Below are 25692 nucleotides of genomic sequence, written 5' to 3'. Positions count from 1 at the left end.
TACATTTTTGTATCCTCCTTCTGCCTGAAGGATATACCCTTTTTGCTTGTCTTGCATCCAGTTTTGCTTGTTAAATAGCTTCTTCTGAGTAAAAAGAGCTGCTGGCTCGGCAGAGTTTTCTTGTTTATGATGTGATTTATATGATTTACGATTTCTATGTCCAAGACGGAGGAAGCAAAGAGGTGCTAGACTTGAAAAGTGATTTGACAAGAGCTGATGAGTCTTTCGGATGGAGAAGGAGGAAACTCCTTTTTTTAAGGACCAACAGTGTTTTGAGGAATTCTTAAGGTTGTAATGGGGCTCTGGCCTGGGGTGGGTTTGATGGTTTACGTGTCAAATGTACTCAACAGTACGGAAGGAGATTTCTGCGACACTGAAATTGCAGACACGCGCTTTTTTCATAGTAGAAACCAGTCCTAAACTACCTTGTTTTTTAACTACTGAGCCTGCTGCTTAATGTCAGGGGGTGTCTTCCCATCCTTTAGCTTTTGGTCCGCAACAGCGCTTTTATGCAGCGTATCTCCGTCTAATCAACATCTGTGGTTAAAACAACTTCTAAGTATTGAATCTTTTTTTATCCCTTACCCAGATTCTAAATATATCAGTTATTAAACCTGTAAATCTAGAGACAGAAGCACTCATGGATATGAACTTATATTTTAGCCTCCTGGTGTGTTCAAGCTCTTGCACGTCCTATGGCCAAGGTGATGTTGTGGGTGTGCAATACTTGTGAAATAAAAATAGCTCAAGGATTTTTACTTCACGAGCTTGGCACAATGTATAATTCTGTGAATGGCCCCAGTGAAATATACACGATACACATGTGCTGTAAATTTGTTTTTCTTCAATAGAGGAACGAACGCAAGGCTTCTAATGTGTTAACTGATAGGTTTCCAGACTGCACAATATATGTATTTGGAATAATTTTGACTGTATTTTGCAATGCTGTTGAGTTCTTTTCCTGCTTTTGTGATCCTCTCAGTTCACAAATCACCTTCGTTAGCAGTTACTCCTCTGCTTTAAAGACTTTCTATGAAAATATTTGTTTTCAGCTTCCTAAATGCAAATATCCGTTATACAAATACTATTACACTGCATAAAAGATTTGCTACGATAACTTTCTCAGCCTCTGGGAGTGAGAAATGAAAAATTTTCTTGCTCGCAATATAATTAGTCTCTACTTCCACCTTACATGAATTGTGGTTAAGTGCAGTTTGCATCATACATATTCTTAAATAGGTAAAAGAGTTCTGCTAAGCCTTGAAATATAAAAGCAGCTGTAGAGTGCTATAAAGAGGCAACATAAAATATTGTGCATGTTGTCTAATGTATAAAGAAACTTATAGCTCTTTTAAAATGCTTAATCATTTGGGGGGGCAATGGCCCATAGAAGAAAATTTCTTATAATTAAGTGACCTTTAGATTGATGATTTGTATTAAGATCTACAAGTATCATCTGACTCTATGCATATTTGCCTACTCTCCAAGAAAGAAACAAAAAGTATTGAAAAAGTCTGCGATTGTACCCAATTTAGAGTTCTGCTTCAACCTGTATCGTGCCAACACTTGATTATTTTCAATGGAAATCGTGAAGGGGTTTAGTTGTCTCTGTTGACTTTTGGTGGAAATTACTCAATTGTCCAGTTCTTGAAAACCAGCTTGAAAATAGACGTTCCCCAGCATTGTGATGGGTGATGACAGAGCACCGGGTGCTGCTCAGTTGTTGCAGGATTGCTTGGCAAACGCTGTTTTTCTAGCAAGAAATACATTTTATTTTCTTTTCCTCCATTGTTTCTGAACAGCGATTCCCTGGAGCCTGCCCAGCCTGCTGCTCTTACAGCTGTATCAGCAAGGAGTGTGCCTGCCCACCAAGGAGATTCGGAGATGAGACCTGGTCCCACCTTGACCACAGCACCCAAGCCACCAGGACCCCTGGGTGCTACCAAATACTCGGGCTGGCAGCCCCCAAACCAAGCAGGTAACTGTCCGTGTTTGCTTAAAACCTTGGAATAGCTCAGGAAAATATAATATCACAGTGGGTGTAAAAAGCCTATAGGCTTCGAATGGCTATTGGTGTCTTTTGAGTACTGGTCTGTTTAGAGAAGGAAAAAAACCAAACTGAAACACAACAGAGTCAGTGGTTTTAGTAAACCAGTAGTTGTTTGTAAGCAACCTCATCGATGTAGTCGATTTCACAAATATGGAATCAAGATGCCTCTGACCTCTGTTGAAAACATATATACCAATGAAATATATACATATATACACCTCACAGTTTCATTTTGGTGACTCTAAATTCAACAGAGTGTATTCCATGCTGTCTCAGGGGTGGGAATATCAACAGATGTGATTTCCAAGTGCTCGTTTCCGAAGTAAATGTTAATTATAAAAACAAAAAAGGACTAGTACGTTAGAGTGGTTATGTATTTGACATTTGCAGGTTCTACTTGAACAGGGGGCCAAGGTATTGCATACCGTTGTGGTATGGAGATTTATTTAGAGGTGGGTTCTTGCAAGGCCAATTTTTGTAGCTACTTCCTTTGAGTGTAGTTTGATTCTTAGCCCTTTAAGCCCACACCAAAGCGTCTTATATCTGGAAGGCATGACATATTCTTTATGAACATTTCTATGTTATGTCTGTATTAAAACATGCAATATGTGTAACTGTGTGCCAATATTTTAGTAATTTGGGTTAATATCTTAATTTGTTTCGTAAACTGAATCAGTCTTTGGTGCTGAACTAAGCTTGAGTAATAATTGCAAAGGATCTGGAAATCAGCAAAAGAAATCTGTAATACTAATTAAGCTGAAATCTGTAATACTAACTAAGCTTTAGCTGCTTATTTTCCTTATAAGGGTGAGATCAGTATTCCTGACTCTCTTTCTGCTGGGATCAAAGGTGCTAAATAGACCTTGGCCGTGGTGGTTTTCTGCTGTTAAGGGTTTTCTTTCTTTAAAAGTGTATCCAGTCCAGCGAAGGAACTACAGAGGCCCTGGCATAAAAATAAAGCTAAAAATGAAACATGTGGTGTTAATGCTGTGTGGTTTTAATGGCTTTGGCATATCCAGCTAAATTACCGTTGTGCCCAGTAACAAATACATATATTTTGTTATGGACGTGCAGTTCTGCTAGTTAACCTCAAGATGGCAATACACTGTCAGTTCTATTCTTGCCTGTCAAGTATCCTGTATATTCTTAAGGACAATGTAAAGACTTCTTTAATTTTAGAACAGGTTAATTCTAGCATTGTTTTACTTCTTTAAGTGTCGTTATAGAAAACAAAACAACAAACAACAACAACAACACCCCCCTTTTTAAAGTTACAATTTTAGAACATGTGTATTTAAGGTAGGTATTTGTGGGAATGCGATAATCCTGCATTTTTCATAAGTGACTGATTGTGTTTCAAGTTGGAGGTAACTTACTTTCTCACTAAGCGATAAATTTATTTCACTTGCACAAAACCCACCTGCAGCTTGGGCTTTCAGTCGTACCCCACTCATTTTCAGTGTGTCCGTAGGTGTTTCATTGCTAAATCCTACTAGTATGCTTTAGAATTAATCAAAGTCTAATGTTTCAAATAGAGAAGGATTTAGAAGGATGAATTAAATTACACTTGATTCCATACCTAAAGAATCTGTGTGCATACTCTTGGATAACATTAAAAAATGTGTGTATTTGTTATTTTCCTCCACATAAGAGGTACTGAGTAGGTAGATGAAGGGGAAAAACAGACAGATCATTTTTGGGTTTTGTGTTCCAAAATAGTTTACAAAACTAGCAGATAGGGGAGGCATAAGCATGGTTACAACACCATGTTTTTCTCAGGTCTATGTTTTATAAAAGAAAAAAATACTCAAGGTTTTGCTGTACCTGAGCTTGCTTAAAAAGGTGAGACCAGCAAGTCCAGCAGGTAAAACTGTTTCAATAGTTGAGATAAAACTGACTAATTTTATATATATTTTTTTCAAATGTTGAAGAGAAAGAAAGGCTGTAACTGCTTCAGGGCACGTTTGGACTTCAGTCATTAGTTCTGCTGTGTGTCTGCAGTCTGTGAGCATAACGTTTTCTTTAAAGTAAAGTTGCCAGTGCTCTACAGGCCAAACAAAATTTGGCTTCTTAGGTCATAGCCCTAACAAGATTTTAAACAAACAAAACCCCTTCTTTTGAGTCTGATTGATTTCATAGTTGAAGTCTGGCTTACAAAATAATTAGAAGGAAGACATAATCTTATGTAAATGTGTATATCGGTGTGATATTAATATCAGAAAGTTATTTGGAGTGCAGTTTTGTAGCTCTAATAGCACTCACCCTTTTAATGAATATTGCATATAACACTGAATTATTTCTGTAGGAAAGTTGACATGTCACAGGATTTTGTTTGTGTCTGGGGAAGCCATAATCTGGTGTTTGATGGTTTAGCATGAATATTGCCAGTGATTTTATTTATTAAGTTGTCTGGCTAGACAGATAAGTCATTTGGTCAGATAGAGTCTTTTCGTTTATTATCTGGAATCTTCCTTTTGGAGGGGCACCCACAAACACGACTGTGCTGCTCACCCACTGGGAAGGTGAGAGGTTTTACCCCTCTCTGATATTACAGGGTTCCCCAGAGGTTTGGTAGAGGAGATAAGGAATGGCTGCCTCGCACTTTCTTTGAAGGCATGGGTTGGAAGCTGGATAGATAATCACGATAAATAAGATCTTTGGTGCATTGGGTGCATCACGAATTGAAGATGGGGGCAGGTGGGGTGTCTGTACTGTGGAGCGGTGACATCTGCCTGGACCGAGGTTCTATTCACCCACCAGAGGGAGAAGCTCACAACATCTCAGCTACATCACCCCCAAGGAACCCCAAGGCATTTTCCAGTTTCAGTACCACGTGCAAGCACAGGAATGCTTTTCACCCTCCACCTCCATGCAGTCGCTTCTTGGGTGAACTGTAACAGCTGTTTGTCTGCACGCTGTGACACTCCATGGCATCTTGAAAGGAAGTGAATAGCACTGTGGCTAATTGAGACTGCCAGGATAATTTAAGTATAATTACCCGATAAATGCAGTTACACAAGCTGGAGTTTGGACAGGAGATGAACTGTTCTTGTGGAAAGCACAACAGGATCTGTGATGGTCAGAAGTGGTCAGGAGGTACAACCCTATGTTTCTCATGTGAAATTGTCTCCTCTTTCCTGGCGTCTTCCAAACGCTGTTTGGTGCAGCAGGGAGGGCTGGAGGGTTTGCTGCTTGGAGACGAGGATTTCATTGCAACCGGTGACCTTAGTTCTTCCTAGGCTTGGTAGCTGAGTTACAAGGATGACATGGAGAGGGTTCGCAATAAAAGCGTCCAAAGCCTGCAGTTTTAAGTGACCAGTTAGATGCATGTGCCAATTTTCTTATTCCCAGGGTCTCTTGCAGCCTAATACCACTGGGATATATAATCCCCTTCCAGTAGAGCTGCTCAGCAATTTCAGCATATTCTGCAATACCCACAACTGTCAGTTGCCTAAACCTGAGCCAGAACATGTGTTAAGCACATGGTCCCTTCAGCAGAGGGAACAGAGCTGGAAGCTGACTGTAAGCACAAAAAAATTACTCCCCAGGCAACTTTGTTTGAAAAATTCTGCTAGTTGCTTGCAGTTGTTTCTGTGTGTTTGGTAGACTTGCATTTACCATCTCTGGAGTTATCCTTAGTGTACAGTCTTGCTGCATTTTTTTCTAGATGCCATTCCCTCAATGATATTACAACTTTAAAAGCAGAAGAAAATATAAGCCTGCTCCTAGATGTGATTTGACATCCTGTCCTGCATATACTGACAGTTTGGGTCTTTGTCTGCTTCCTTGCCATAAACGGATTGACTGTGGCACTTTCTGTCCTTGTCATCTTAGTTTTTCTGTGTTTCCTTTGTAATTATTCCAGCCCCTATCTCAGTTCTGTTTGACCTTACAGGCCACCCTATGTTGAATAAGTGATGTTGATGGCCCATCAGATTTTGGAAAAGGCAACTGAACTGTTGTGTCAGCATGAGTTCTGCAATTTTCCCTTTAGAACATTCTCATCCCAATTTGTTTCCTTTGTAAAACTGGGAGGTAAAAACAGGACTAATTATTATAGGGGTTCAAGGAGCTTTGTGCCCGTTGAGGACCACAGTCTGAACTCTAGGGAAGAAACTGGAGTAACACTACAAGTTGTTGAGGCAAAACCTTATATTGTTGTTAAAGCCTCTGCTAGAAACAGTGGCAAAAATATAAACAGTTGCAGTATTTTTCATTGAAAATAAATTGTTAAAGATTGCTGCTCCGCGGTGCAGGCACTATTCATAAAACCAGAAAGCCTTGTCCATAAGAATGGTATGATTGACAGGTTAAAACACAAAAGCTTCCTGATCCTGGTGTATGGACTGTTATTCTTATTAATTTTTCATCTAATCTAAGTGATTATATCGTCATGTGACAGCAAGCTACAAGAATTTATTCTTACAAGTTATGTAATGTGAAGTCACTTAGCCAAGCAAAACCCATTGTGAAACCCTAGTCATTTATAAATGTCAACCTTAATTTGATGGTAGTAGAAAATTGTAACTCCTGCAGACATGGTGAAAAAATGAATATGTTTCCAAAACTCGAGTGTTTGTGTTTAAGAAGGAGCGGATAATAGAAGTGATGCAGAGGTACCACCTACTTGTTGGAGGCAGAACGACCTGGTGTATCTCACTGTAAGATCTGCTGAATAGAAACTCAGCTTTCTCTTAACAATTTTCCTATGATTTGATGTTGCTAAATCCATGTGGCTATTGCGCCAAGCTGTGCACTTAAACTCATTGCATACACAAATCAGATAGATTCATGTTCCTTTCTCTAGTCATTTAAAAAGGGTGAAGAGGTTACTTGTCTCTGTGGTTATTTCACACCCACCGAGTGGGAACATTCACTGACTTTCAAAATTAGATGCTTGTTGTCATTGATTTGTTAAAAAGTAGTTAACCTGTTGGTGGACTGACTCGCCAGATCAGTTCCCCTTCATTAGTGCAAACATCCAAGAATTATGCCTAATATTTGTTCAACAAATGAAAAGTCAGTATTCCTCTGCTAAAGTTAACATGAAACTGACAGGTAATCTGCGTAGTCAAGCTGTTGAGGTTAGGACAGGAGCTAAAAGCAAAATGTTATCTGCAGGAAGCCACCAAATGGGTTTCTAAACTGTCGCTCCAGAGCGATGAAACTGTTGTACAGGGCTTCATTTTCTCTTTCTCCTCGAGACTTTTTCAGTAAAAGCTGTGCCAGTTGTGCCAAATTTGTGCCGGTATGGGATGTAACGAATCACAAGGAGACAGGCTGAGCGAGCCAAACCCACCATACTCATTTTAATTAAGATGCTTTGCAGCCGGAGCCTTTCCAGTTGAAAGGCTGGTCGCTAATGCAAGAACCAGCCCCCCCATTTGCAGGGCTGCTTGAAATCGGGCCGGGGTGGCACCTGTTGTGATTTTCCATGGGGCGCATACCAACCTTCCAAGGCATTTAAAGACATGATAATGGTTTAATCCTTCCTGTTCTGCCTTTAATCAGTGGATGGGGGGTTTAGCTTTGACTGCCCTTCCGAGACTCCATAGGGAGCAAAAGGAGAATTGCTGAACACAGGGGTTTGGAGTTTGGTTTTTGTGGTTGGTTGTTGTTTGTTTTATGTGTGTGTTGTTTTTTTTTCCCCTCTCCCCTCTTTCTTCTCTTGTAGCTTCTCCATTGAATTGTGCGATTTCGCGCGGGGCTGGGAGTGGATGAGGTGTTATATACGGCTAATGTAATGAGCTGACGGCCGAGCTTTGCAGACACGTTGCTTCATCCGGCCATCTGTTTGGTTTGGAGGGAAGGAATAGGAAGATTTCTTACCGTACAGATATATTAAGAAAAGTCAGAAAATTGGACGTATGAAGCTTTATATTTTCCATTTATAATACAGTAGTTTGATAGCAGCGTATAAATCACTGAGTTAGAACACTTTAAAATGAAGTTCTGGCACTCCCAGCGCTTAAAGTAGCATTGTTATTTATAGATATTACATGAAGTCTGATGTTATGTTTAAGTGAGCGTTAAACAGTTCAGGCTGTTGTATTGTTGCTACGCACCAGAGAACCTCTGTCAAAGTGACTTTGGCACCACTGCGTATCTGCCTTTCTCCCTTTGTCTTCCAAAGCTTTCACCAGTGTTTGCAGTTATCCATGTGCTCAGCGATGGAACAGCCTATTGTTGGTCTAACGAGGGCAAAGTCACACTGAGATTCTTGAAAAAGCTAGGAAAAAAAAAAGCCAGTTCTTTACCTTGCCTAAAACTTTGTTAAATATTAAACTAGCCCTACCAAGGAGTTTAATGAAAGCAAACACTGAGGGTTTGCTAAACTTAAACCTAATAAAGTAGAAAGTTAATACTCAGGTACAGAGTGTTTTCAGTTATAGAAAAAACAGCTATGACAATACACCAGTGCAAATCAACAGTGCTTTAGAAGGTTTAATTAAAGAGAGGGAAGGTGAAGTGAAGCCTGCAAAACCCTGAAATTTGGTCACACAGACCTTCTCATGGCTTAAAGAGAAATCAGACCTCTCCGGCAGTCAGGGTGGAATAGCTCCTGATGGGGTGTATAATTCTTGTCATTATTTATGTATTATAATGCGTAGTTCTTCAGCACATCTACAAAAGTTGCTGTGCTGTCCCATTTCAAACAAAAAAGGTGGTGCCCAGAAAATGTTCGATGAGAGGCAGCTGGAGTGGTTTCCTTTCCCATCCCCACGCTGTCATCATTCCCAATATAAAATGTGGGTGCACCTTGCCGGATCTTGGGTACCAAGGCATCTCCCCAGCACTCTTTGAGAACAGAACACGATCCAAAATCACGTATATAAAATCGAAAAAGCAAAGTATAAAGCACAAATGGCAGGAGAGTTCACACTGATTGCCAAGAGCTGAGAGCTCTTTGCTTAGATTGAGTGTAATAATTTGTACCTACGTTATTATTACTGGTGTACCCTGGTGAAAGCTTCTCTTGTCCAGTAGAGGACTGTTAAACTTGCTGTTTAAGTAATAAGGATAGTTGGGAAATATCAATATTCATTCTAGACAAGCAAACAGACATAATACTTGAAATTCTGTAGCTACAAGGTGTGGAATATTGTTGGAAAAAAATACTGAGAATTCACACAGATTTTAAGTAAGGAACTAAGAGAGTGGTGGTGTGGTTTGCGGTGGTGGTTTTTGTTTTGTTTTTAATAAAAAAATAAACCAACCAACCTAAAAGACCAACACCAACAAAAGAAATGCTTTGTGGCTTGCAGTAGAAGTAATGAACCTTTGGTGAAATGACTGGACTGTTAAAGGCATGTTGGTGGCCTCTGGAAAGACACAAGTAGTCAATAAAATGTGTCCCCCAGCTGGTGTTCAGATGGAAATGAAGAAAATAAAAGACTGGTTAACAAAGAAACCAGTATAATAAATGTGGTGGAATAGCTATTACTGTACTTTACTGATGTATTTTCTTTGCTAAAAGTATGGATCTAAAGGCAGTGGAAGCAGACGGATGCCTCTTCTTTAGGACGAGCAATCTGAATTGAAAGAAATCAAGGGAAATAACTGTGCAAGACCTACAAGGGCTTGATGTGAATACCTGCAAAGAGAAAAATACCCTTGAGAGAATGGTGTGGGGACGAATTGTGAGCATGGGCAGGAGCTTCCTGGCTTTACACCGGCCTCAAGAGATGATGGAAGAAGAGAGTATTTAGTTAAATGCTTTATGGGCTTGCTTTTCAAGGATCTTTGACCAGAAGGCAACCTTTTCTGTTTCAGTTCTCAGCTGCTGATGGCGTTTGCAGTGATCAGTTAGATATTGTTCCCATCACAGTAGACCAAATAGTGACGTAGATTTACAAATTACAGTCAAAATCCTTTTGGAACTTAGTTCTCGTCCAGTTCCCCAAAATATTGTGGAAAATCTAGAAGCATCTGATTGGCTTGGGGGTTGGTTGTTATTCCCCTTATTCTGTTTGTGTTGTGGCTGTGATCCCCTGGGAGCCCCATATCTGCTGGGGGTCTGACTGTTGAATTGGAGTTCACTGATTGTGGTGGAAGTGAAGTTGGTCCATTTGCCTTTGCTGGTCCTCAACACTAAATGCCCAATTGTTCCTGCTTGGGCCACAGCTCTTGCTCAACACAGTACTAATTTGTGTGGTTCGTTAAAAAAAGAGAGTTTCTGTTTTAACATAGGGTCATTTGTAGACCAAAGTTATTTCCCAAAATGATGGGCTAGCTCCTCCTCTCCTTTTTCAGTGCTTTGAATAACCCAGAAATGACTGATCTGTCTTACAGCTCTGCAGAGAAAGTTTATGTAGACAGATTCTGCTCCTGGCCAGGAGTAACTTTAAAATTGGGTAGTGTTCAGAAAAGCATAATTAATAAAACCAGCATTAACGAAAGCTGTAATGAGACTAAAGAAAAGGGAGTAATTTTGGTGTTTGTAGTTTTGTTTTTCCTTTAAGCAAGCAGAAGGACTTTTTAAAAGAAGTATGCAGTGCAAATGAGCTGGCTGGTGTGTCTGAACGGACATTGGGATTCAGCAAATAACTCAAACAGAAATTAGCAATGTACTAGAAGTGGCACTGCAGTTCGGTTTATGGCCAAGGCAGCCTTCAAACAGGTTTGGTTTTAGAGTGTATTTTTGTCTTCTCGTGAAATGTGACCTGAAAATTAGAAAGCCATGTGTGATGACAGAGGAGGAAAGTGCTATTCATCAAACCCACTTTTGTTAATGTCTTCAAAGCTTTTCTGCCACCTTTGCAATTCTTGTCTGTTCCTGTTTTCAGTTTAACAGGCATTTAAAATCTGAAATGAACTACAGTAGCAGGGTGACTTGTGCAAGATTAAGTGTGTCTATTCCTAAATACTTTCTACTCAGGAATGCTGAATGTTTCTAGAATCAAAATGTTTTTTTTTTTTCTATATATTGTAAACTAGTTAATTATACATTAAACATAATCATCAGTTTTGCATTTAAAACAAACAAACAAAACCCACTGATGAACTGGTATGCTTTTTGCTACTTCAGATACTGAAAATGATCCAAATATATTTCAGACTTGAAATGACCTGATTTGAGAAAATTTGATGAACCAACCATTTAGACAAAACCAGGTGTATGGCTGTATTGCTTCTTCATACAGAGCACGAGTAAGCAGGAGCAGGTATTCAGCTTGTATCTGTGGATTAATACCGAGCATAATTACAGTACAGAAGTATTGGTGTTATAAAGGATTTATCTTCCAGCTCTGTTGCCTTAGCCTACAAATACACATGAGTAGAGGGGGGTTTGTTAACTCATGTTCACTGTAATGTTTAAATGTATTAAATTGTGTAGTGTGTGGTGATCTTACTTCTGTAAGATTAAACTAATTCTTTTGCAAAGCTAGATATCAATGCCCAGGCCTTGTGTTGAAGATCTGGATCCTTGCAACAGAAGCATCATCCTCCACTGTCTGGTGTCTCTGTCATTGCTCGGTTGTTTCTCTCTGAGCTTCCACTCAGATCTTATTTTCACTTTTTGATTTACAAGGTTTAGTCCGGCTGCACTAAAGCCAGGACAGCAAGTAAAACACTCACAGTTTCTCTTTCCTGTGGTTACAAACAAAAGGCTATGGAAATGTGAGGGGTTTTTTAGCGTACTTGGAAAAAGAATTCTCCGCTTGATGGGAATAACTGCTCCCATAAACTCATGTTGCTGTAGCTTCTATGTTACTAAGGTATGTGTATCAATAGAGGAGAAAGAAAAGCAGAGGACTGTTTGTTTCTTCCTTACCCTTGGCAACAGTATCATCTGTGCCTTTCATTTTTGTAAATGGATTTTTCGTACTCCGTGAAAGCTTCTGTCTGTTCCATGACTCTCAAAGTCCAAGCACAAATGGAAGTCTGTGGATGGATGTATACATTTCTGAAAACATCAGGTTTTTATTTGTGTCACAACTTTTATAAAGAGGATGTGAACGTGACCCTTGGAGTTCTTCAGATGGGCAGTATCTAGTGATCTAGACCAATGTTTAAATTCAATTTAGAAATAGGTTTTCCTTATACAGTACTGTATTTGAAGTTCCTGTACATGCTGTATGGAATGTGTACTCTTGTTTAACCTGTTAGTAGTGATGTATGATCTATTGCACTCACTGTAAAATGTTTTGAGTATGTATGTCATATGCTCCCATCTCTGTTCATACACTGATATTCTTGGCTTCAGCTTTTGTATCTGAAGCAAAATAATGCCTTCACAGGTTGTATATTCTTTCACTGAACTTCTTCAGTATGTTGAAATTTGTCCACTAGAAGTTAGCCAAGAGCATTCTGTGTTATTTCATAGACATTTCATCAAATAGGTGGGACTTACTTGCTAGGGGAAGATGGGAACACAAATGCTTTTTAGTTTGTTCCTTTAAGCAGGCAGGTATACGGTGAACAAAGATGTTAGGCAAATGTTGCTGGTTGCTTGTATTTCAAGATAATTTACTTGATACTGAAAAATGCTCTTCTAAATGCTTTTGGCGTTCTTTCCCCAGCTCCTGCCAGTGGGTGGACATCAAACAGTATTAAACCACCTGGAACAACTGCCCTGAGTGAAAAATCTGCAACAGCACCCCAGCTAAATGAGCAAGACACGTTGGTTCAGAGGGCAGAGCACATTCCAGCAGGAAAGCGCACTCCCATGTGTGCACACTGTAATCAAGTCATCAGGTTGGTATCTGTTTGCTGGGTATCCACTTTGCTGCATAAAAAACCTGCCTGCAAGGCTGAACCCCAAAAGTTGTGGTGAATGGGGTTAAATCCAGGTGTCAGCCCATCACCAGTGTTCCCCACTCCTGAGCAGCACCCTCTCCTCTTGGCCCTTAAATCACTTGCTCCTACTCCCCACTTTGATCACCATTAAAAAGATGATGAGCTGCTGGCCCTATAAGTAGGGGACTGTATGTGTCTGTGGAGCAAACTTTACTCCTTAGTGAATGCATGAGGAGAAAGCGTGAAGCCCTACTTGACAGTACTTAAGCCATTGTCACCTATTGTAAGTGAAACCTCTTCATGAATAGTAACTGATACCCAAGTCTAACTTCTTTGTAATTTGCTGGTGGTGTTTAAATCCTTATATTTCTTTGTCTGTCAAATGCCACCTCAGTTATTAAAAACAAGCATTGTTTCACTTGAGAATTAGTTAATGTTCATTAATTGATGCTAAATATGCCTCATGTCCACAGCATACAGTGGATCTGAAAGACTGCAATGGCATTTTGAATTCAAGTTTTAGCATAATTACAGATCATGCCCTTAGTGGTAGCATTACCTGTGAAAAGGTAGGAGAAGGATCAAGTGACATGGCATTGTACATCTGTTTTGAAGCCAAAATGCATTGTGGAGTTGGTTACTTTACACTCAGGCATAGAATAACCATGGCTGGTTGAGCCAAAACAATTTCTTAGAGACATCTTATAACTTTTTAATATATCTTTAATTATTTATACAGTGATTGTCTGAAGATTCCAGTTTTTTCCAAAGCTTCATTAAGTAAGCTTTTCTTTCCATGTCTAAAAGAATCAAAGCTGGAGGAAAACTGAATTTCCTGCTTCACTTCAACATCTCCTATACAGGAATTGCACACTATGGCACTTTCAAGTGAGGAGAAAAAGAAACTTCCCAGAATGCAGACTGCAGTATGGTTAACTGGAAAGTGATTGGCCTTTTTAGCAGATGTGCAAATCCTTTTGATCTCTCTACCACCAAGTTTCAGTTCTGGCTTGCTATCATAATAAAAGCCACATGAGAATTTGGATTATCAGCATACAGTAGATACATCATGGCGATACTGATGAAGTTATATTTAGTTAGAAGTGTAAAGATGGTGAAATTGCAATTATATTCCCTGTACATTCCTTACTTCTTCCAATTTGTCCATGTGTCTTTGCTACATGCAGAACCCAGATGTTTTAGGTGGCTACCCAATTTATGTACCTGATGATCCTTTGGGCCTTAAGATTCTATAGATACTTTAGTAAATACATCAGAACCCCTTTAAAAATGAAAAAAATCAATACTTTTTGCCTCCATCTGTGAGTTTGCTTTATGTAGTCTAGATGACAATGCCAGAAATTTGTTCATAAATGGGTAGCATGTCAACGTAACCTGGGATAGAGGTGCATTCATAGCCAACTGTCGCCAGTTGGATCATCCCATATCTTTGAATGGAAGAAACATGTTTTTTTTACCACCACCTTTAGAAATATGTTCTAGTTGACAGAGGCATGTAGGATTTTTTTATTGTTGTGGGGTTTTTTGTTCATTTTTGTCTTGTTTTAAATGGGGAAGGAAGAAGGAAGTCATTGGTGACCATCTTCCTAGCATTTTATGCCCTAGCTGCTTTGCATTAGGTTGTGCAAGTCTGGGCATGTGGTCTCCTTACTCAAATCAGGACTTGAATCTCCTTTTCCAATTAAGACAGCAAATAAATACCTTTCATTACTGGAAGCTATCATTTCGATTGAAAAAAAGTATGCAGAGACCAGGAACACCTCCAAGTTCTGAATATCATATTTTAGTGTATTTTCCACGGCAGGTGTTTATTTTCTTTTTCTTTCTTCCACGTGCATTGGGGCAGCTTTTAAGAGTCTGGTATCATTAAGCCACAGCGTCAGCTTGACATGTTTAAACTACGGCCCCGATTAAAAGTAAAATTGTATTGAGAAAGCGTTCTTCTGGCCATGCATGCTAATGGAACACCTCGGAGACATTGTGCAGGGCATGGCCACAGCTGGCTGGGGACTTTGGGATAGAAATTTGGTGGATGTGCTCTCGGGCTGCTCCCCATCCGTTTGGGTTCCCACGTGCTGTCCTGCATGGCTAATCTCAACATGTCAGAGCTGTAAACTCTGGAGAGCTTAAATGCAGCAGATGTTGTAAAAATTCCTTCCCCTCCCATCACTTGGTGGACTTGCTTTCCATTGCGGAGCTAACCGGAGCGGGGGGCCAGAAACTCGATCCTGCCTGGAGCCTCTTCGGTGTCAGCCCCTTGTTAATGAATCTGTTAAATTAGCCTGCGCTGACACGGCACACTGAGAGCACTTTGTTGCACATGAGGCCTTGTATTGTTTGATCAGTACATAACCGAAAGGGCATCGATGTAAAAAGGTGCTTGTAGAGCAGCAGGAGGGTATCGGGTTAGGTCGGTGTTTGCGCTGCTCGGGCATCCGCTGGGAGCTGAGTTTGACCCCAGCTCCCTCCTTAAAGGGCTATGAGCTGCTCTCCAGCAATTTTTTGCTGCTTTCTCTCCGATAATCAGAGGCAAATAGAAGAAATTCTTATGGATTAAATGGGTTCGTCATCTCTGAAGGTGTGCGTGTTGTCCTAAATGGGTATTACGAAAAAATTCTTCCCAGAAAGGGTTGTCAGGCATTGGAACAGCCTGTGCAGGGCAGTGGTGGAGTCACCATCCCTGGAGGGGTTTAAAAGGTGTTTAGACGAGGTTCTTGGGGACACGGTTTAGAGCCAGAGATTCATTAGGTTATGGTTGGACTCAATGATCCTGAGGGTCTTTTCCAACTGAAATGGTTCTGTGATTATCTTTGACTCCTCATCCTTTTGGAAATATGTAACATGTCCAGAGAAAATGTCAAAGAGAAGTGGAAATAATTACTCCTACTCTCAATGAAGTTGCCCTCCATCCCCTGCCTGTTTATATTGCCATCTTGGAGTCAGTATAACCATGGAAGCAAATGTTAAGATTTTTTTCTTCTCTACTGCTATTGCTTTGTTCATGTGAAAATCTTATTTTGCACAAAAATATTCTTGCAGATTCTTCAATTTCTGAAAAAGTGTTTAGCAACAGGATGGTGATATTAGTACCTTACACTTTTTCTTTATTTATTTTTAGTGAAGTACTAAATCAGAAAAAAGAGATGCATTACAGAAAGAATGGTATCTTTATTGTCTTGCAAAAAAGGGCAATCTGGTGAACTTGAAACATGAAGTTCACCTGAAACCTAGATTCTGGAAGGTTGAGTGTTGGTGGGACCCTTGGAGGTACCTCATTACAGTAATTACGTTCATTAGAGAAATAAACATGCTCCATATGTTTTCAGATGAAAACAGACAGAGTGGTATGTGCTTGGGATTTATGAGTAACAAACTGAGAATTTTTTGTTGACTGAGGAAGGGGCAGGTTTATCTTGTCTGTTAAACTTGTTGCGTTAGCCAGACAGATGCTATTAAAAGTATCATTATTTTGTGTTTGCAAATTATAGAGGATGGCTCTGTATTCGAAGCAAATGATTGTTTTAACTACCTTCTGAAGGAAAAGTAAAAAACATAAAAACAAACCCAATGTGCCTCCCCGCCAAAAAAAATCCCCCAACAACAGAGATGGGTTATCTTGTAACAAACTTATTAGATAAGGCCAGCAACTGAATTTTTGTCATGCAAGAAACTGATGTTATCAGCTCTTACTGGAGTCAAGTCTATTTGAACGTTTGTGGCCTCTTTACAAATATACGCTGAAAGAGAGCTGATCATATCACTGAGTCAAATATCTCTGCAATAGATGGAAATAATTTGGATCATAGGGAACATCTATCTTCTCTCTAGCAGCCACTTCAGTGTTGCATTTAATGTAGTTCTAAAATAAGAGTTCTGAAAGGCAAGGAAGAAAAGACAATTGGTATTTATTTGGTCAGGTGTTTCTGGCAGATAGTTCAATGGGAATAGGTAGAGTCAACATGTAATGCTTAGAGCCTGGAGGAGGAAAGGGGGCTGGAGTCATGTGTTTGTGAACAGCTTTTGCAGGAGCCAACCTAGGAGCATCTGCTAATGAAATCTCTTCTTTCTGATCAGAGGACCCTTCTTGGTGGCTTTGGGGAAGTCATGGCATCCAGAGGAGTTTAATTGTGCTCATTGCAAAACCTCCATGGCTTACATTGGATTCGTGGAAGAGAAAGGGGCGCTGTACTGTGAGGTCTGCTATGAGAAGTTCTTCGCCCCTGAGTGTTCCAAGTGCCAGAGGAAGATCCTTGGGGTAAGTGACCAGCAAGTGGCCTGGTTTTCAGAGTGAACAATAACCACAGTGTTCAGTGCTTCTCTGTGATGAAATTCCCATTTATTTGCCCAGTTTGCATTCTTCCAAACATACTCTGACATAGTTTTTCAGCTTCCATCACATACAAGACATGTCTTTGGCTTTCCTAATGTTGAGCCTTTTCATTCTCTCTGAGAAAAGGTGCTGTAGTTGGCTCTTCTAAGTTCAGCTCCTGTTTTCAAGAAACTGTTCTGTAGCTGTTGTGATTACTGGATTTTCTTCAGCAAAATGCTTTTAATTGACAGCGTTTTACAAAAGTGTAAAGGGGGGTGGGGGTGAGGGTGGAAATAGTCATCCTTAGCAAAGCTGAGCATTGAGGAACACACTAGTTGGCTACTAGTACTGAAATATTCCAAATGGCAATGTAGATAGAAAGACACGCTTATCCTACTTGGCACGAATCTTGCTAATCTGAGCCTGGCAGCTGAGTGTCCGCTGCTTTGCTGCAGACAGCGATGTGTCTGGGCGCTTGTGTAACTGAGGTCACGCAGGGCTTTGGCAGCACAATTCTCCACTCATGTTTGGCACTTTAGCGTCTTCCAAAACACCACAGAGCAATTTTAATTTTCTATGTGATGTCTTCTGATTAACTCTTCCCAGACTTGAGGAGATGTCAGAGATGCTGCTTTTGTTATTTCAGGAAAACGTGATGGGTGAGATCCTAATTAAAACTGAAAAGGTGAACAAGTTAGTTAGTAAATCTGCCTAACTCCACACTGAGCCTTCCAGAAAATGAAAGGTTGCTTGTGACCAATAAGGAGACGTATCATAAAACAAAGCACCTCGTTAAGTTTAACATCGGCAGAAATTGTGTGCACAACCCATTTTCAAAGCAGCAGTAGGAAACAAAGTATTCTTGAAACAAATCAAGTGTGGAGGCATGGTCACCACAATCTAGTCATCACATCAAAATAATGTGCTAATAACACTTTTTCTAATCCCCACAGGAAGTAATAAATGCTTTGAAACAAACTTGGCACGTTTCCTGCTTCGTATGTGTGGCCTGTCATAACCCCATCCGCAATAATGTCTTCCACTTAGAAGACGGCGATCCCTACTGTGAGACGGGTAAGAAGCAACACAACCAAATTTTACAGCAGCTGTGTGGGAGAGCAGAGCTTAACAAGGTTGGGAAAAATATAACAATTCCTTTTTCTTAAGCTTCCTTTCAGAGGATTTGCCCCAGCAAATTCATGGAACTTTTATATGTCAATTCAAAGCACCAACAAACTCTGTAGGCGCTTTTGAGTTTGCAGCAGAAGTTAGTGAGAATTTCTTCATCAGCTTCAGCAGGAGCAGAATTCTTGTCACTAGTTTTACTTGTTGCTCCTGTTAAGCCTTCAGATGTATGTGTTGTGTTAGGGTGACATTCTGGCTGGCTTTAAAATAATCTGGAGTTTGTGTAAGTCTGCTTATTTACTAAACAAGCAAATGCCAGTGGAGTAATACGTTTTACTCTGAATAACCTTATTCACAACTGGGAGGCAACTTCCAAGAGTAAGCAGTCTGCCCAGGAAGTTTTTAGCAGGATCAGTGATAACATCTGTTGAACATAAGCTTGGGATAAAAAAAACAGCGTGTCAGGGGAAAAAATATAGTGATATGGTTATAGCCCTTGAAAGCCTTGTGAGCAATATTACACGAGAGATGTGACTTAGATGTTCAGAGGGCTTCTGGTTTGATTTTTAGCGCTTCTAGCCAATCCTATCTTTTTGATTCATATGAACAGTTTTTATTTAGGTTGGTTTCCTAGTTTTCTTGAAACCTTCTATGTACCCTTCTGGGCTAGGAAAGAGTGAGCATTTGTAAAACAATTCCACAAATTGGAAAAGAAATGAAAGCGTATCAAAACTGTTTATTTTCATGCTGTTTACATCTGTGTTAGAACCGTCAGTGGGACCTTTTCTGTGTTTTCCCTACTACTGTAAGGAGCATTTTGGTTAAACTAGAGGTGGAGTGAATTGAGCAGGAAGAGCTTGAGCATGAAATCCTGGTGACCTGTTTGGAGCTGAGATTTCCTCCTGGTTTGATCCCACAGTTGTTCACAGTAGGTGCTGGGTACTGAAAGGGTGAGGAAAACGGGCAAAATTTATCCAAAATTTCTCTGTCAGAGTGGTTTAATGAGGTGTTGGCAGATACAAAAGGATGCAGTAGGTTATTGCTAACTCAGTGACACGAGTAGGGTAACGTTGCTCCTGTTGAATTCATGGAGCCGCAGAGGAAGTGGATCCACGAGCAGCATCCTCCAGTGTGACAACACGGTGGAATTTCAACCTCAAGCAATCTGAAGCCCCTAATCTTGAAACCATTCAGTGATTCAAAAATAGTACTGGAGGAATCAATAACTCCCCTTTGGGTGGAAAGCTCCTGACTGAGTTTATTCTGCTAATATTGAATTCTTGTTCCTGCCACCGAATGACCTGTATGTTGTGTGGTGCATTGATTTGTGCTACTGTTATGGCTCTTGTGCAGAAATGTGCACTTTTCTATACTGTGAGCAGGAAACACTGGGGTGAAATGTCAAGAATGCTAGACTTCTCGCAAAGTATGTTTCTGAGATGGAATGTTGCTAGCACAAGTTAATGTAGACACATTCTTTGAGGTGTTATTGGCAGTGATACGTTGTAATGGCTCTGGCTCTCTAACTAGATGTTAATTTGAGATATTTTCATTCTTCAAAGACTTTCAGTCCAGCTGGAGTTAACAGTCTATGACTAATTTTAAATAAATAAGGAGTAAATGTCATTGCCAACTTTCCTTCGTCCTAGTGCAATGGAGGGTTCTAATTTTAAATCTGCATTTAAATTATCACAGCATCAGCTATTAATATTAAACAGGTTTAATCTGCAAAACAGTCTGGTTTTGGATGCTGATGCTAAAATTAAATTTAAAGTGCACATATCTACAACTTTGAACTCTTTTTTTTCAAGTGCAGAGTTAGGAACCTACTTTTGAAAATGCAGTGTGCAGAAAGCATTGATATGTGGCTATACGAGAAGTCTGCCTTGGAAGGCTTCTGTGGTATCGCAACTCAAGAATGCAAAAACAAAAGAAGGCTGATACCCTTCATTCTGCCTTATCTACTACCCTTTCTTCAGAAGAAAAGCCAATAAACTTATCAACACGAACCACAGGCTAACTTACAAAAGGCTTTAACTACTGGCACCAGGAAAATATCAGTAAAAGACTCTGTATGAAATCAAATGGCAAAGAGCTGAAGCAGTGTGATCATGAGATTGTGTCCTTCAGGTGTTTTGGACAGAGGTGTTCTACCATTTGACATTTTTGTTGTCTTCTGCTTAAACACTTGCAAATTCATGCTAGTACGTGGATTAATGGGGGCAGTCGCTGGAGCTGTTTCTTGCCACTGGCAACCTTTGCTTTTCCAGAGCAATTGCATTCCCCATCCTGCTGAGATGCCTCCTAGGATGATGCTTTTTGAGGTCATCATGCAAAACACTGCCGTACTAAACCGAAACAGGACTCTTCCCTTGTGCTTGGCACGTGTTAAGTGTCTGTTGGCTCTGCTGCAGCAAGCGCTAGAGCATCAGCAGTTCTGTAAAATCTAGTAGAGAAATAAAACCTCCTTGTACCCTGCTTGCCACTCCTTATAAGGCTACTTGAAAACAACCCCTGACACCTAATTTCCCATCAGAGCCAGAGTGTTACTAGTAAGGGTGGAGTCCAAAGCCTCATTGTGGTTGTCACTCTGTAGTTCATCTTATGAAGAAGTGCTGTTGCATGACATTATGTGTTTGGCATGGTAGCCTACTGATGCCACATTCTCTCATGTTATAGCACTGATGCTGTTGTCTTCTGTGCAGGGGAAAAAACAGGGTGTTAAATAGTTGAAATAAGTGGAAAAGACCGGATAACTTGGGGTAAATTCAGGTCTCTGCTCTCTGAGACTGCTGGAGGAACTTTACTCTGCTGACACCTCCAGAGCCACCAAGTCAGTCTGGTGCCCACAAATGAAAGGTGCAAATACCTTTCAGTGATTCCGGTCACTAATAATCACCATGCCACCCTACTGACACTTTTTGTTAAATGCAATAATTATACTAGCTGAAATCTCTGGTTTTTGCTTATGTGGTTTTTGTTTTTTAAGGAGGCATGTAATGAACTCCAGTGACTTGATCCAAATGGCTGGAGTCTGTTTAGGAAAGAAGCCTAATGGTTGCATGATTTTGTGTAGTGCAGTGTGGGCCAAATACTGTGCTGGAATGTAGGCAGGAGTTAGTTACTTGCTGAGGAGGTTTGTTGTGTGAACGGTCTCACTTTTCTGCATGTGCTTCATCTTTCAAATCTGTTTGTGTTTGTTTGCAGATTACTATGCCCTCTTCGGTACTCTGTGCCATGGCTGTGAATTCCCCATCGAAGCTGGAGACAGGTTTCTTGAAGCTCTGGGTCACACTTGGCATGACACTTGCTTTGTATGCTCAGTAAGTAAAGCTGCTCTTCATTTTAAACAAACCCATAGCAGCAGCGCTTGTGCTAATCCAACCGGTACGGGACTTAACAGCTGCAACCTCTTCCAGTCCTCCCAGCCCAAACAAAAAGCACCTTCCCAGTTATTTGGAAGGTGTGTTGCTATTGTGAGCCTCTGACACCAGTCCAGAGGCGCTGCTCTGGGTTGCGGCCACATATCCCAGCATTTAACCCTTGATGTTTGCATTAATTTGACATTCTGAATAACATTTGGTGTAATTCACCCATCTGAATTGAGGGATGTTTTCTTTTTTTATCCCATTTCAGGTATGTAGTGACAGTTTGGAGGGTCAGACTTTCTTCTCCAAGAAGGACAAGCCACTGTGCAAGAAACATGCTCACTCTATCAACATCTGAGGCTTGGAGCTCATCTTGTGTAACAAATGTGCTGAGCAGAAAGAAAGGTTCAAATGTCCATGTTCAATAATTGGTTAAAATTATTTATATATGATTTTCTAGGATAAAAGTGAAATGTGGAAACTTGTGAAGGGGCTTGTACATTAATTTTTAGAGTGTTTATCAGTTAGGTTTTCACTTCATAAAAAGATAGGAATCTGAAAGTGCACCCATGCCAAACAATTAGAGTGCCTTTACCTTTACACTTGGCACATTACTGTATTGGTTTCATGATTTTATTACCACATTTATATCTGTTTCAGTATGAGAAGTGAAATGTCTATAAAAATAAATACCTGATATTAGAAGTCTTGGTTTTGCTGCTGTTCAATAAGCAGAAGGAGATTGACTTCAGTGATCCAGATCACTTTATTGTGCTGATGTTTTTTTAAAGTATGTCTAGAAGTATTGCAACTGAAGTCCATTAAAAGGAACTCAAAGTAAAGATAAGGTTGCATGGAATATTTAACTCGACAACTGATATTTTTATCTGATACTCATATACATTAAGCCTCCTGCACAATTACATATACCTGTGCTTTTGGCTGTTAAATCTCTGGTGGTTCTGCAAAGGACCGAGATTTTTCAGAAAGCAGTTTAGTGAGGCAGTGACTATGCTGATGAACAGGAATAATGTAGAAGATGCTACTTCTAAGAAAACATAAATGGGATACTCATGTATTTAATTCATGTACTACCAGAACAGTAGCCAAAAATCTTTCTAGTGAAGGTGTGTTTGACAGGACAGAAATGTCAGATCACATCTTAAGAATAAGGGAACACAGACTTAGACTCTTACATTCACAGTTCAGATTTTAGGTAGTTTTAAGTGCTTTGGAAAGGGGAAATTGCACTGAATCTGCAGGTAGTGGTGTTTTATACGCAGAATGTGAGACTCTGGTGTTGAATGAGGGAAACTGCTGAAGCGCAGCTGAGGACATTGTTTTTCTCTCAGTACATTCTTTACCGTGTAGTTCATGAATATGTATATTGGTGATGTGCCAGGTAGCGGACCGCAAACGTACTTTCTTGTTCAGCTGTTATGACTTTTATTAGCTTAGGTTTTATTTCTCTCTCTTTCTCCAGATGTAGGGAATGCATTGAGTTATCTCTCAGTTCTTGCAGGGGAGCAGAGACAACAGTGTCATTATCTTAATGACATAGCCGGTTTAGTGGCTTGATATGAATTTTGCCTCCATACAGAGAGTCAGCCCAAGACCTGTGCACCAGCTAAGTCCCACTTAACTGCAAATTAGGGCTTAAGTGCTATGGAGAAAGTGCAGGCAGATGCTCTTTCCAGTAGACACTAAAATAAACCATTTACTGATTTTGTTGTTGTGGGGTTTTTTTACTATTAAAAGGACAGGTTTATTAATAAAACCATGGGGATAATCACAAAAGAATTGCCATGGTTGAATAAAGCAATTGTAACAAGGGATGTCAGCAATAGAGGGGGAAACAAAAACAAAATTGCTGTACTGAAATATGAAAAGATAATCGGCTTTCTTATTAATCCAGTGAGACAGGTTCACGTTGTGGGCTGTTTCACTTTATTTCCTGAAGTTGTTTTTCTTCAATACTGCCATGTTTGGGGTTTTTTTTAACTTCTGGTGGTACAGAAGAAATGGCATAAAGCTGTTTAAAATGTTTACACTCTTGTAGATACACCCTTTGGTGAGTTTGGCTGGAAATTGAATGGGCAGAAGCAGACTGGACAAGATACGGCAATATCTGAACCAGGCTGCTTTTGAAATTGGGTGGAATGTGGAGAAATGGGACCTGGAGTCCAGGTTTCATTGGGTCTATATTGCACATGAGTGAGGAAAGAGGATGGGATGCACAAAATAAGGCGTTCAGTAATTTCTACAATTCAAACCTCACTGTTTTAAAGTAGGATAGAAAGTTTTCGGTTTGTCTTTGTCATTAAAATCAAGTTGAATTTTGTTTAGCTTCATGATTTTAATCTGAATTGTATTTCTTAATCCATTTGCTCTATGGTTTGACATTTTGCAGTCATTAATATATTTGAGGACAAAAGCCTGGATGGTTCCAGTAGTATTGCTTCATTTAGCTGCTTTGCCTTTTAATTGCTTTTATCTATTTGTCTAAAATTTAAAAGGAAGCATAGAGTCACTGATATAGAATGAATATTTAATGGCTCTATCAAATTATATAAATCAACTGAAAGGAACATAATTTTTATCACTATTTTAATAAGTGAGATTTTAGTAGAGCACTTTATAATAACGCCATATATCTCACTGAATATTTATTATCTTTTTGTTTGTTTGTTTAGGACTATTTCATACTGGTATCTTTATATTTTGTTTTATTTGTAAGTCTGCATATTTACCTCTAGAATCTTTTGGGGTGTGAGTGTGCATATGTGTATGTATTCATACGTACTTCTCTGTACATGCACACATGAGCATGTATGTTGAGAGACATATATATATATGTATATGTATATGCACATATGCATACGTATATTTGACTGCCGGCTTGACATAGCAAAAATCAGCACCGTTCCGGATTTCATGAGATTCCCAAGTATTTTTCATACCGTATATGTATAGCATTCATGTTTTGAGGGAATGTTAGAAAATCAGGAGAGACAGGTTAGTAACCTGACTACTGTAGTTTTTCACATACATTTTCAGTCCGTAATTATTTTTCTTCCAAAACTGCCTGTAAAAGAATTGGGTTGAACTCTGAAGGTAGAAGGTCTTTATAAGTGAATAGTTGAATCATGATGACAGTTTCAGTATATTGTAACTAAGTAATTCAGAGTTATCTGTAAATACAAATGCTTAATATAACAATGCAATAAACTTAAAAGCAAAAGTTGAGTTGTGGTCCCGTGTGTGTTGGTCTGTTCAGCTGTTTCTTCATGGAGCTTCTCACATCATCCAGCCCTATAAGTGGTTTGGCAAACAAGAGTAAGGGGAACTACATCAATTCACAGGTTACTTGTTTGACTTTCCTTCCCCCCCGCTATTGTTTTACACTCAGCAACCAGCTGTTAAGTCTTGATGATTTCCTTCCTTCTGTTTAATAGTCTTTGGCATCAAATTTTGGCTGTTCACATTTGCAAAATTAATTGTCATTAAAAACCAAAAATAAACCCCACGCAAACCCCCACGCTCTTATCTGTCCTCAGTTGTTTTGTGGCTGTTGGATGTTTTAATTTTTCTGCATCGTAGTCATTAAAGAAAGTCATGATAGTACACATAAATAGATATAATATAAATTACTTGTTCTTTGGGTATTTTTTTTGGTAGAATTGGAGGTTTGCTTTGCAGAAAAAGACTTGGAGATCCTGGTGGACACCAAGTTGACCATGAGTGAGTGAAGGAAGTCCACCAGTCTCCTGGGGTCCATTAGGCCAGCAGATTGAGGAGATGACCCTTCTCTACTCAGTCTTGAAGAGACACATCCGGAGTGCTGGGGCCAGTGCTGGTCTTGCCAATACAAGTGAGACATGAACATACTGGAGTGAAGAGCTAGGAAGGTGATTAAGGGTTTAGAGCATTTGTAGTACAAGGAGAGGCTGGGAAAGCTGGTACTTGTTCAGCCTAGAGAAGAGAGGTTGCCCGGAGAGATTGCGGAGTCTCTGTCCTTGAACTTACTCAAAGCCTGACTGGACATGGCTGTGGGACTAGACAAAGTGCCTTCATCTCCA

At 39.8% G+C, this 25692-nt stretch overlaps 1 protein-coding gene across 12 annotated transcripts in view; it reads left to right on the top strand.

The window, feature by feature from the left end:
- Nucleotides 1-24859, top strand: part of PDLIM5 (PDZ and LIM domain 5) — a 101824-nt gene extending 76965 nt beyond the window's left edge. For all 12 annotated transcript variants that reach the window (XM_065836739.2, XM_065836738.2, XM_065836741.2 and 9 more), the window contains 6 exons: nt 1803-1978; nt 12574-12748; nt 16886-17066; nt 18074-18194; nt 21453-21568; nt 21882-24859. In XM_065836739.2, the coding sequence (XP_065692811.2) occupies nt 1803-1978; nt 12574-12748; nt 16886-17066; nt 18074-18194; nt 21453-21568; nt 21882-21971 (859 nt within the window). In that variant the 3' untranslated portion in view covers nt 21972-24859. The remainder of the gene's footprint in view (nt 1-1802; nt 1979-12573; nt 12749-16885; nt 17067-18073; nt 18195-21452; nt 21569-21881) is intronic.
- The last annotated feature ends 833 nt before the right edge of the window (nt 24860-25692 follow it).

The sequence above is a fragment of the Patagioenas fasciata genome, chromosome 4 (assembly GCF_037038585.1).
Source record: "Patagioenas fasciata isolate bPatFas1 chromosome 4, bPatFas1.hap1, whole genome shotgun sequence".
Classification (NCBI taxonomy): domain Eukaryota; kingdom Metazoa; phylum Chordata; class Aves; order Columbiformes; family Columbidae; genus Patagioenas; species Patagioenas fasciata.
The sequence above is the reverse complement of the archived record's forward strand: the minus strand, read 5'-3'. Positions and strand labels throughout refer to the sequence as shown.